Raw genomic sequence first — 13,193 nt, forward strand, 5'->3', positions numbered from 1 at the left:
GTTTAGCATTCTGTGTTCCATCGCTGCACGCACCACCGCTGCCTATCTGATGTCATTCCCGTGACAATGACAAAATTGACGTGGTCAGCCATTGCTAACGGGGCAGTTTTTCAAGGTCTTTTCAGAGTGCCCTTTGGGTGACCTGTAAACAGAAATCGCTCCCTAATTCGGCTGCCTCCCAGGCCGGTCATTTCTCAGCGGGGGAGCAGAGGTGATTTCTGAGTATTGATTTGATCACATGAGCCGCAGATCACGACATGTTATACATCATCCTCAGGGTTGCCGCTTCTATGGAATGTTTGGGATGCAGGAGGGGGAAAAAACAGACAATAAGACAATTGCAAACTGTACAGATCTGTATTTTTTTCTTTTTACTTTCATGCAGCATGTTTGTAACTGTCACCGTGACACCAAAGCAAAAAATAAAAAAAAATAAAAAAATCATGAGAACGTACAGAGAGAGACAAAACACACACACACATTCACAAACAATCACACGGCTCACACGTCACATATGAATCGCCTGTCTCTGATCAGCCTCAAGACGTGTGTGCGTGTGTGCATGTGTGTGTATGTGTGTGTGTGTGTTTGTGTGTGTGTGACAGTGAAAGACAGACATAAAGTGATGTGGGGCAAATCTGCCACCCATCTTCCGTCTCATTTATGATACACCTGTGAGCCCCTAATGAGGCTCTACTCTCCAACCCCCACCCACCCACCCACCACCACCACCACCACCAGCACTATCATCGCAACCCCCCCCCCCCCCCCCCCAACCCCAAGCTTCCCTGTACATTCCCTTTCATGCCATTTTGCGGTGATCCGCCATTCATTTCAACACAGTAAAGAGCAGGAGCGCAGGGATAAGCCAGCTCGTATTTGAAGACAGACAGCTATGTGGCGTAATCCCCTTCTGAGCAGCCATAAGCTCGTCGTTATCACCTCTCGCTCTCGTTTTAATTGTGCCTCCCTTAAACACATTAATTCACCGCATTAATGCGCCTCTTCTGCACATGACAGTGCGAGCCGTTCGCGCGGCTACTGGCGAAGCCGCCCCGTAATTGATGTCACTCTAATTTAATTGGCCTAAAAGAGGTGTTTCGTATTAAAGGAATTCTGGGATATCAGAGCGACAGAGGCCTAAACCATCAACTTTACATGGGGCTGATAGCAGGGTAGTGACTGTGAGGTTTTCAATACAAAGGCCTCCTTTGATTTTTTTCTTACTCTAGCGTGTGTGTGTGTGTGTGTGTGTCTGTGTGTGTGTGTGTGTGTGTGTGTGTATGTGTGAAGCTGGTGCGAATAAAGAGCAAGTACAGTGCAATTCATTCGTTGAGTAGGCTACAGTATTTGTGAATGAGATGAAAAAAATGGCCGGGCTTCAATATCTGTGCGGTGCGCCGCACAACCCAGTGCAGTCGGATGCACCCACCGCTGGCGGATAAGCCATCTCTGCTGAATGGGGGCTTTTTTGAAGTATGAATAAGTCATGGCGTGTGGGAAGCATGGTAAACACTCTATTCAGAGCGCATCTGACCCCACACGAAAACCACTTTGGCTGCCTCACATGCCTCCTTGAGTCCGCATGAATCAATGGCTGGAGTGGCTGCTGGCTGGGGCTTGCTAAGAGCACCACTTCTCAACCTGGCCTGGTGCTAACTGGTGCTATTCAGCCCCAGCACCTGGCCATCTATTTGGAGGAAACTGCCCGTTTTTGATGTAAATGACTGCAAAAAAATAGCCGCAGATACTGTAATCGCCAGGCATGTGGTATCAAAAAACGATCGATCGTCCGACAGTCAATTCTGAAAGGCATCAAAAGGCTGAAAGTCAAAAGAAAATGACCCCTTACACCTCCAACTGGTGTTTAGCTCACTCGTTTATGCAAATAAATCCTCGATACAGCTGGTTAAGCATGAGCTAATCAATAAAACATGGCATGGCATGTGAATGACAGAGCAAAGTCTTCCAGCCTAATGCAGAGAGACATCAACCACACCACAATGCACACAGCCCAGCTATGTGCTGAGCGATACAGTTTGTAAGGCCGCTGCACCGTTTAACACTCAGACAGTTAGGGAAAATTTAGTCACAATGTGTTTTCATTAGCCACAGGTTACTGTCTGTCCCCGAACGCAGACATGGCATCGAATCAGCGAGAGCAGCAGCCAAATGAAAAGCACCAGACAGGGAGCGCGTAAGAGAGCGTAAGCGGGTGGAACGGCTTCGGCTAGTGGGACACGGTCTGGCTCCAGACAGGCCGCGTTTGCCTTTTTCGCGCTCGTTCATTGGCCATTCCGTGGACGTCCGGGGGCAGGGCTGGGCTGAGCCGGGCAGGGCTGTTTGCTGAGGCAGCAGAGGGGTGGGGGGGGGGGGGGGGGGGGAGGAGGAGGAGGACCCGCGCTCCTCTCTAGCAGTCCTTCTGCACCACGGAAGGATGGATTTAATAGCCTCATTAGCAAAGGGACTACTGAGGAGCTGGCCTCTCCGCACTGCTCAATGTCAAGAGTGCATCCAAGAGGAAAGAGGGTTGTGCGAGTAAAAAAGAGCATCTCCTCCTCAATGTGGCAGTGGGGGGGAGGGGGGTGTTTGTCTTCAACAATCAACAAAGAGGCCATTTCCTCACAGGCTGCCCGAAAGCACGAGGTACTGTAGCCTACTGGCCTTGCTTGCATCGCAATCACTTCCAGCGAGGCATAACTTGACATATTTCATATCGAACACATTGGTACAAATTATACTGTCAATGCCGCATCGAGTGCATTCTCCCGTTATTAACTGTGATTCCGATCGAGATGATTTTTTTGGGCCCATGACCAATTCCCGTTCCAGTTTTAATTATCGTAAGAGCTTCGTTTTGCAGACGCTGCCATTTCCTTTCAATAGCCCGCTGGACCGTTGACAGTAAATCACACCACATCCCAACACTCCAAGCCAGTCAGTGTGACTGACACCAGTCAAAACTTATGACTGCCTATCCAATAGAGAAATTCAAACCTTCCTCTGAAATACCAACAGAGGAATAAACTATATTCTACTGGCAAATCAATGGTGTAAGCACTTTGTGCATTTATTCGCCGTGCCTCATGTATGCTGTGTGTACTTAAAATAAACAATTTTGCCGAGTCATGCATATTTTACGTGGCATGGCATGCGTAAAATGGCTGGCTTTGATTAATTTTAGCTCACTACTGTCGTATAAAAATAGCACATCCTTAGACCAATAAACGACACAACGCTTGAGATCAAAAGCGGCGGAGTCTTCTTCGCTTTCTTTTCTCAGTATCCTGCACTGCAGCTGGCCTGTCAGCTCGCATGTGGATAAAGGTAAAGAGAGGAGGGAGAGACACGGCCGAGGCAGAGGATGACTAAACAATGGAGGATCTGAAGGGAAAATGGTAGCATCTGCACGAAATATCGCTGCCAGCCTCCGCCCGGGAAGTCGATGGCATTCATTTGCGTCTCCCCCCCAGGTACTGCGTGAGCCTGTAGACGCAGATAGACAGGGGCCTCCCTCGCTCGTGAAATAAAGCGGACTGGCGGTCCCAGGGCAGAAGTGTGCACTGAGCATGCCGAATAACAAGGGGATGGATTTTTCTGTTTTTATCTCCGGGTAACACAGCGTCGTGCCATCTCTGCGAGGTCCCCTTCCACTCCCCACCATCTAATGCCCTCATTGGACGGGCTACATCTGCAGTCTTATAAGGTAAAAATGTAACGGTTGAAGGGAATTTTTTTGGACATTTGAGACACTATCTTGACATGTTCCGTGTAGGAACACGGATGATACATTTAAGCATAAAGATACACATCTGCCCTGAGCGGTACAGCGGAAAGTCTCCATTTCATCAACAAGTCAAGTCTAACGACTCGTAAAAAACAAAGGTGGTGGTGCCATCTGTTCTGGAACAGTTTCCAGGGATTGCAGAGAGGGGGAAAATGTGCTTTTTCAGCAAAGCTAGGCTATGCGCTGGATCACTCTCGATAGCCCAAGCACCTGAATAAGCGACTTAATCTCCTATGCAAACACAAGTCTCCTCCATTGAGTGGGTCTCACTTCCACCCCTTTAAAGGTTGAGGCACTTTGTTACTGCGACACACTGCAGGACGGTGTAATCAGCTTTGCTACTGTGTTAATTGCCAGCAGCCTAGTGATTGATCAACGATACACAATTTAACAGTGTTTCTGCGTGTGTAAACAAAACAAAAAAAAAGCATGGCATTGTGGCATGTGATTAAACTGTTCATCACAAATGCCTGCTACTATGAAATAAAACTATAAGAGGTTAACGTGAGGACTAAATATCGCATTAAATGCTTATCATCACTTGCTGTAAAAGTCATTAAAATGTAATAAGCAAAAGCCTTCTGCACTACCCTTGCAATAAAATGCATATGCACAGAAAGCATCCACTGAATTGAATAGCATCCTGACATTGCCACTACAATATTGACCCTTTTATGGTACAAATAACAAGATAGTTCTAACTATCAAACATTTAAAGACACAGACTAAGATTGAAAGTTAACCTAAGGCATCTAAAGCAGCAATAGATTTATTTTTTTCTGATCCAGCAGAAATTGAGTGGGGCCCAAACAGAAACAAGCCCAGACGATGAACACCGCACTCCACTAGTCACACCGCACCCCACTGTCACCAAGCCCCCCCCCCCCCCCCCCCCCAGGGGAGTATACACACACTCAAAGGACATGAGCTGGGAATCTTGCAGAATCCCTGTGTGAGGTGGCGAGGTTGGAGGGAGAGGGAGGTTTTGGCAAAAGAGAGGGAAATGGAGTGAGACAATTGATCACGCGGGTTCAAAACACCTAATGGAGTAGCCCGCTAGTGGAGCTAATAGACTGTTTCAAATTGAAAGGAACAGCAGGCGTCTAAATAGAGCGACGTGGGACATTTCCTCCCATTCAGGATGCTTTCAATAGAACAAACAGAAAAAAACACATGGTGACAAAGGTGGTGGTACTGGTGTGGGGAGGGGGGGCATACAGACCTCCTCTGGCATTGTGAAACGTGGTGTCATTGTATAGATCATATTTATTTATCTGCAATCAATTGCTGAGATTCAATTACCTCTGGCTGTCAGTGGCAAGGAGAAAAACACAATCCCTAATGAATTGGTAGCATCCTGCAGTGAGGAAGGAAATGCATATTCGGGTTTCTCTGGATGCCTGAGGGAAATCTATACCCTCTGGTCTCCATCAGAACGTCTCCATTTGAGTCAGTGGAGATGGGAAGAAAGATAGGCGAGCATTTGCTAACCAAATCAGGGAACCGAGATGGGATGTGGCTTTCCACTATCTTCAACTCGAGAGACGCTAATGAAAAAAATGACTTCTTACAACCACACCAACTATGCATTTAATGAGGATGTAGAGACAGAGACAGAGTTGGATAAAGATGGAAAGAAAATAAGCTGTCATTTTGGGTTGGCAGTGGAAGTGCCAAAAAGCATATCAGCATTTGAGATAGTCATATAAGAGACATATACAATTTGTGGTAAAATTCCTTTCAGAACTGACAGTATCCTTCAGCTGTTATCAGCCTTTACAAACAGATGTGTATGTGTGTGTGTGTGTGTGTGTGTCTGTGTGTATGAGAGTGTCTGTCTGTCGGTGTGTATGTGTGTGAGTGTGTGGATGGATAATGTTGAGTGCTCCAAGTCACCCCGGGTAAGGGCATCTGCTAAGCAAAGGAACAATTATAATGATGATACATCATTGCCGTGTGACAACGTGATAACCTCCATGAGCACTAATGGGGGGTCCAGGTGACACCTCACTGAGAGCGTTTCCCATCTCTTCCCCTCATCACAGGCTCTGACAGTGTCCTGCACTTTGGGTGGAATCACCCATAACATGAGGGCTTACCGAATTGGCATTATAATGTGTTGTGTGCACTTGTCTTGGTAGTTACAATGTGAACAGCTAAGAGCGACGAGAGAAGGAAAAACAACAACAGAAAAACAGAAAAATAAAAGCAATCTTTGCAACAGAGCCTCCATCGAGCGAATCTGTTTATTTTCACCCAACAGTCAGATCAGTCAAGCTGGGCGGAAAAAAACAGAGATCTACCTGTTTTCCAAAGAGAAAACACAGATCAAAAGCGAGCTGTGCTGGTAACAGACGGCTGTGCCTGCCTTATTCCACGCTGCCGGTTCTAGCTAAGGCACTCGCTGCATGCTTGAGAGGACGAGGAAGAGAGCTGGAGGGGCTCTGGAATGAGAGCATCACCAGAGACAACAGCGATGATGAAATCACCAGCAGTGATACAACAGCAAAAAAAAAAAAAAACGCACAGCCTTCAATTCCGACCTTTTAGCAGACATCCTTGGTCCATGAGCTCTCAATAAGTGGCCTGGTCCAAGACAATAACAATACGAATGGATCCCTTTAGAGGGGCCTCTGCCAAGAGCCACAGAGCTTTGGACCAATGGAATCCAGCTGCGTATTTTGTGTGGTTCATAGAGGCTGTCGTTCGCCCCAGTGTTTGCTCCTTCACGGATTCCGAGAGCCTTTATGAAGACTCTCAACTGAATGTTTATGCTCACCAAAGGCAAGGAGCAGTAAGGTTTCCAGGAATAAAAAAAAAATGGAGACAGTAATTGCCCTTGCTCCATTGACTTTCATGGTTATTTACTGTGGCAAATAATGCAGAAATCCTCACTTTTGCTCACAAATGAGCCTGGTCACAGTGATTAGGAAAGACTTGAGGGCATGCAAATGCTGAAATCCAGTTTATAAACTTGAAAAATTAGGTGGGGTGGGTGGGGGGGCAGGGGTCTCGGATAGCCCATAAAACAAAGCTGCTCTTGCTACATTGGAAGCACGTGATACATGTGGAATAAATTACTGTGAACCTGAACCATTTAAGCACATCTGTCAAAGGTTTGCCCGTAAAGGAAAATAAGCAGTTCCTGTTCGCGTGTTCCAAAATAATCTGGGAGTAATTTAAGCAGTTGAGGACGAAAGAGGCCCAAGATTTATAGGTCAGACAGCAACTGAAATACAACTTTAGTTTATTACAAAACCCCTCTTTATCTTTCTCAGAATATAAGCTTTTAGTGAAGTATATGTGGCATGTGCATCACATCACACATGTATCTATTTACGATTAACCACACAAACTAATTAAACATTAATGGCCGGCATCCATATAATATTAAGGCACTATTACATGATGTACTGTATAGGAGTGGTTTGTGCAGAGGGAGAAAAATGATACCAGACATGCTAAACTGCACATATTCCTCTCACAAGAACGACCTTCACTTGTACCTTCGAGGTCTTTGGTGTTAAAAATACACATCGATTCAATGCAGAAATATTCCAGAGAGAGGGGAGGGGGGGTGGGGTGGGCGAGAGGGAGAGCAGGAGCAGGTATAAAACAAGCTCCCTATTACCACCCCATCCATTCACACACTGAACAATTCATGGACTAAAGAGACACAAACATTTCGTCTGTTGACGTTAAAATAGCACTTCTATCAATGAAACATGAGACGTCTGCTGCAAAGACAAAGGGTGAGAAGGAGCAAGAGAGAGCAGAGAGAAAGAGAAAGAGAAAGAGAGAAAAAAACTGTTGAGTAGTCACTGTCAGGAAACAAGACTGCATATTCTGGAAGGCCACCGTTGTTCAACCTGACATTGGAAGTCTCTTTTAAGAGTACATCCCTGTTTAGATTCCATGGGACTACTGGAAAGGGAGTGGACAAAAGCTTGCCTCCAAACGCAGGTTTTCAGACTGGGAACATCACCAGAAAAATCTGTTATGCGAGCTGACACCAACCCCTGCCTCTCAGGACCAGTCAACCCCCCTTACAGTGTAGCTCGCTACTAATTAAGCCTGTTATGCGTTATGTGTCCCTTTCACTCATGCAGATGTCCGCAATCAAGCTAAATGGCAGAACCCATCTCTGTCCCAAGGAGACAGGCGCGAACATGGAGTTCAGTGTTCAGCCTGCATGGCATTGCACTGGAGCAGCCAAGTGCAAGGTCACGCAGAGGCACGGGGCACACGTGGTGTTTATGTTTGCGTGTGTGTTGCTGCTGCTGCAGCATGTAGACACTGGGAGCCGAGACGTGTTTCCATAGAGAACCACAGGAATGTCCCGATCCCCGTGCAGCCAGATGGTTTAGGCCAACGCTGTGAAATGCAATGCAGTTTGGGTGTCCCACTAGTACATGTCAGCCAATGACAGCCCAACCCAGAGAAGCTGGGCCACTCTTTTCTTCCACTAAATAATACTTCATGCCGCCATTTTTCAAGCCATGAGCATAACAGTATGTGTTGCATGAAAATTCTCCTGAATTAAACTGCTAGTTACTGTAAATTAACGCTTGTAGGGTATTCTTTACAAGCATGAAATTATAAGATGACGTGTATCTACGGTTAGGCTAACATTACATGTCTAGCGTGCTTCTTTCAACATACGACTGAGTTCTACATCTCACAGCCTCTTGTAATTTGACCTTTCAAAAGGCAATCCCTGTCATTTTCCTCATCTAGAGATGCTGTCATGGCATCTTTGTTAACTCTGATGAAAGAAATGCATCAGACCCAGTCAGCCGTTGCCTGAAATGCAGTAGAGCAAATTAGCAAATGAAAATGGAGACGGAAGTAGGCACAATAACAGTGGCCCCTCCCAGACTGAAGCCTGTATAGTGTATGCTTTCCGTATTCATTTGACACCCACCATCAGACTGTGTTTTCATGATGAATGTGTGATGGCATGTGTCTGTGTTGGATGTGCTGATGGGGAAAGTGCGAGTGTGTGTGTGTGTGCAATGTGTGTGTGTGTGTGTGTGTGTGTGTGTGTTTGTGTGTGTGTGTGTGTGTGTGTGTGTGTGTGTGTGTGTGTGTGTGTGTGTGTATTCATGTGTGTGAATTTATGTTTTGTGTGTGTGTATGTGTGTGTGTGTGTGTGTGTGTGTGTGTGTGTGTGTGTGTTTGCAAAGACTCCAGTGATTCAGGGACAAACACATCGAGATGTCACTTTATAACCTCTGGGTCCAATGCATCCTGTCATCTCTACATCTCCAGAGATCCCTCGCCTGTCCCCAGAGATAACCTAAATATAGATTGGGGACAGAAATGTTATTTTTATCTCAATCTGCACATTACTAGGGAACAATATTTCTGAAAAAAAAAATACTCAAAATAAGCCTCATCCAAGGCCAGAGAGACAAACACCTGTCCTTAGCCCGTGTCTTTCACATGCGAGCTAAAAACAGTATCAGTCAAACTGACATTAAAACCTTATCGGTCAAAGTGAAATACAGTACTTCACCTCACTGCAGAGCTGCTTGGTCTTCACACAGCTCTCAGTGAAAGGGCCACTCATTATATTTCCATTATATTTCTGACAACTGAAATACAATCTGTTATTACTGTCCAAGCAGTCAATTAACATTCAAAGTCACCTGAAGAATTATAAAGGAGAGAAAGGTGATCCATCACAAAGTTCAACCCTTCATTCACTGAGGCTTTTATGCTATATGTAGGCTACTGTAGAGATGATTTCTTTCCCCATGGACAAGAAGAGCAATCAGGGTAAATGTAGAAACAGTAAAAACAGTTTTAGGATATCAAAATCACACAAAATAGGCTAAGATCTTTTTTACAGATCATTTGTTCATTTCACAGAAGTGCACCCTCATTCTGTTCTGGTTTAATGAGTAGACCATACACTTTTTTGCAATTCCATATTATATTGTGATCTACAATAATACAACTTAAGGAAGTTGAGGAAGTTGGGTTGAGATAGAAATTAAAGTACACAGAAGAGAAAGCGTATAAAAATAGAAAGAATGACTTGCAGAACTTGCAGAGAGAAAATATATTGCTGAGAAAATATATTGCTGTTTTTTTTATGACACTGCTTTGCTGTATAATTAGATTTCCCACAAATGCTAAATTAACAATGGTTGAGGACTTCAACTTCGAAAAACAAATAAAAGGGAAATTACACCGATTAATGACTATTGATTTATTTTAGAGTAACGGTAGGTCCATTGGGAAGCTATAAGTTCTTCTTCCATTAGGGTTCTTGATCAAATTCGTTGTAATGAGAAGGCTACAGTACTACCCACACTGCAGAAAAAGTAATTACTTGACTATTTTAATACTTGCTATTTACACACATTTTAGCTAAACACTCACAGACACACACACACACACACACACACACAGACACAAAATGCTATTATCTCTCATGAAGAAAATGACATGAAATTATCTTGAAGAAATGGACATGCTTTTCAGTGTTTCAGAACATTAGGTTCAGCACAGTGCAAGTAAAACAAATTTGATTACATTAGCCTATTAACATGCATTTGATTAGTCAAATTAAAATCCAATTGAATGAAACCACAAGATTAGCGAATATAGGCTAAGACATGTGATCATTAGCCAAATAATAATGAGGAAGAAGAGTAGGTGACAGTGAATTGACTGATTAACACAAAGTCTGTGTCTACTTTCACGATGAGGCCATTGGTGGACTTGCCAATGTGCGTAAAATATGATTTTGTCAGTTTGATGAGATCTAGCCTGTTCATGGGCTACTTGGTAAGCCTAAACAGAACGGTTTAAACTGACAAAAACGTCTGCAACACTAGCACCGGTCACCACCACAGCTAGTAAGAAGAGTGCCTCCCATCGTTTCTCTTTACGTCATCTTTACTTCAGGACCCTGATGAGCTTTCGGGTAAGTACTAGACTAGATAGATAGGAAGTTATTGTGCTGTTTTCTGCTAAAGACAGCAAGCGACTGTATGGACCTATAAACTTTAGGCGAGAAATCTGCCTATTACTCTCAGCATAAATCCCAGTCATTATGGTGGATGACATGATAGCCAACAATAAACGACCAAAGTTGCTGCAGTGATTATAATAAATACCGGATCTCTACCCTCTATACACACCTCTCCAAACTCCCACACATAGACGCAAACAAAGACGTATGTATGGCATATGGTATTGAGCAATGACGTAAATAGAGGGTAGGCTATTGGATGTTACACGAATTCACCAAGATTCCACGTGTCTAGACGTGAAGAAAACACTGGCGCACTGATGCGTCTCGAGTAGGCTACTGCTCTTTAAAACATCGACCCCGACACACGCGGGCACGCGAGCGGCTGCCTTCTCCAGCATGGCTGGCCACTTTCATCACTGAACACCAGCCGTTTAAACTGCCTTTCCGGCACTTGAGGTTGAATAAGACAGTCTATTTTAGTCATCCGTTGTCACAACACATTAAGTGATTCGGGTTGGGCCGCATGCCCTGTCTTTGTTTGCAAAGTAGCCTAGCCTATTAAAATTATTCAATCTCAAACAAAAGAATTATACATCCACTATAAGACAGAGGTGACGGCATGCTGGTTCATATTTTTAATTATTGACAAAAAAAAGCTCAAGTCTTTGTAGACGCCCAATGCATTATGCTACTCCATACTCAAGAACATCTGTTTTCAATTCACGTTAGAATTCAGTGTATGTTGGAGGGTGGGGGTTCTCCAATGTTTAATGAAGTGGACTCGTTACTTCTTGTCTCGGATTTGGGGCAAGTTTATGGTATCAAACCTGGTAACTTACTAGTCCTCCAAAAATAATATTGAACGTAGGGCAACATTATACATCTACAATTATGCTACTCTGGTGAACCTTTAATGTACAGACATGTAGCCTACAGGGAGGTTAAAACGACTATGAACACAAATTCAAGAAAATCCTACAACAGCTTTAGTTTTAACTACTGTCAGCTGGTGGAACACATTGACACAATTTGTTGAGAATGAACCAGAATAAACTGTAAGACAACGTTACAGTAGGCTAAATTCAGTTCTTAAGGTAATGAAATTCACTTACCTAGAAACAAAGACCGAAATGTCGCAGGCATCGCGGCACCCGTTGCAACTGGAAGTCCTATGTCACGAAGCTGGAAATAATATGTTCTGTCTTCCTTAAATTTCATTCGACTGACCTAGGTGTTCAGTCACAGCACGGCAGCACAGTACAATTTGGGAGAAGCAACGAAATACAAACCTACACTGAGCTGTGCCCAAGGACAGCATATCTAAAACATACTGAAAGCCGAATCCCTCATCGAAGATGCGAGCTACCGCTTGTCCGCGACGTTTCCATCGGTTTAGTCGTTAAATCAAAGTTCCCCTTCGGTCTCGCTGAGGACGTCTCAGGTCTCAGGTTCCCCAGTCTCTGTGACAGTAAGCGTTCTCCTCTGTCTCCCTCTGTGTGCCCGATGCACAAAAATGCGAGTAGTGAGGGAGGTGGATGCAGAAGGATGGAGACCTCTACAGTCCACATACCCTTGCAGCAACGTGTACATGGAAACCGATGGCAAGACGGTGGTGATTGAAGTCTGCGTTTTTAGTAGATTATTGTTATGAAATGTCGTAACAATTACGCTAATGATTGGATACATAACTAACTTTTTTTTTCATTTGACGACTAGATTATCATTTGATGAAATAGCTATAGAATAATGTAATCAGTAAACACTGAACGGCATGACCTTAACTCATGGTATAGCCTTAATAGCATAATAAAGCTATATGTTTGGCTGATGGGCCTATATGCGCCATTGAATTGGGATCACTTGAATTAAACAACCATGAATGATCTGCAACCTCTGCTTTGAATATGAATTGTGCTTGACATTGTGCCATTTTCATGTCACTGTGCAGAAATGTTGATGTAAAAAAAGTTTGTTTTAAGGCTATTAGGTCCTATTGGTGATAGGATAGCATGATAACCTCAAGTAGGTCCCTATTTCTAAGACATTCTTTGCTAACAAGATTAGGTGGCACTTATAGGCTTTCAGTTTGGTAATATACTTACAAGGTTAAGACAATTAAGGTTGGCTCAAAAGGTCTTCCTTTTGAACTACATCAGAAGGTCACACCAACCGTCAAAATTTAGTCCATCAGAGGTATGAATAATATAATGTGCACACAGGGGACACATCTTGTTTATGAGGGACAGACAAGATGAGAACCCATTTTTCCTTTCATTTACTTCTAGACAACAATGGGTTGTGGTTTATTAATTTTTATACTTGTTCCCCAGATGTAAAATAGATGACCCAGACTAGAGTGTCCCGCAAGCTAAAGAAACACATGAATAGCCAGGGGAAGTGTGGCAGTTTGCAGACTTT

General features: G+C 44.0%; 1 protein-coding gene across 1 annotated transcript in view; it reads right to left on the reverse strand.

Moving 5' to 3' along the window:
• Positions 1-12,279, reverse strand: part of clmpb (CXADR like membrane protein b) — a 64,529-nt gene extending 52,250 nt beyond the window's left edge. The window contains exon 1 of the mRNA XM_076282536.1: positions 11,888-12,279. Coding sequence (XP_076138651.1) covers positions 11,888-11,993 — 106 coding nt within the window. The 5' untranslated portion in view covers positions 11,994-12,279. The remainder of the gene's footprint in view (positions 1-11,887) is intronic.
• Between the last annotated feature and the right edge of the window lie 914 nt (positions 12,280-13,193).

Source organism: Alosa pseudoharengus, unplaced genomic scaffold (genome assembly GCF_046254945.1).
Source record: "Alosa pseudoharengus isolate Yale_2024_CS ecotype anadromous, Long Island Sound unplaced genomic scaffold, YU_APseudo_1.1 YU_APseudo_1.1_scf_13, whole genome shotgun sequence".
Classification (NCBI taxonomy): domain Eukaryota; kingdom Metazoa; phylum Chordata; class Actinopteri; order Clupeiformes; family Clupeidae; genus Alosa; species Alosa pseudoharengus.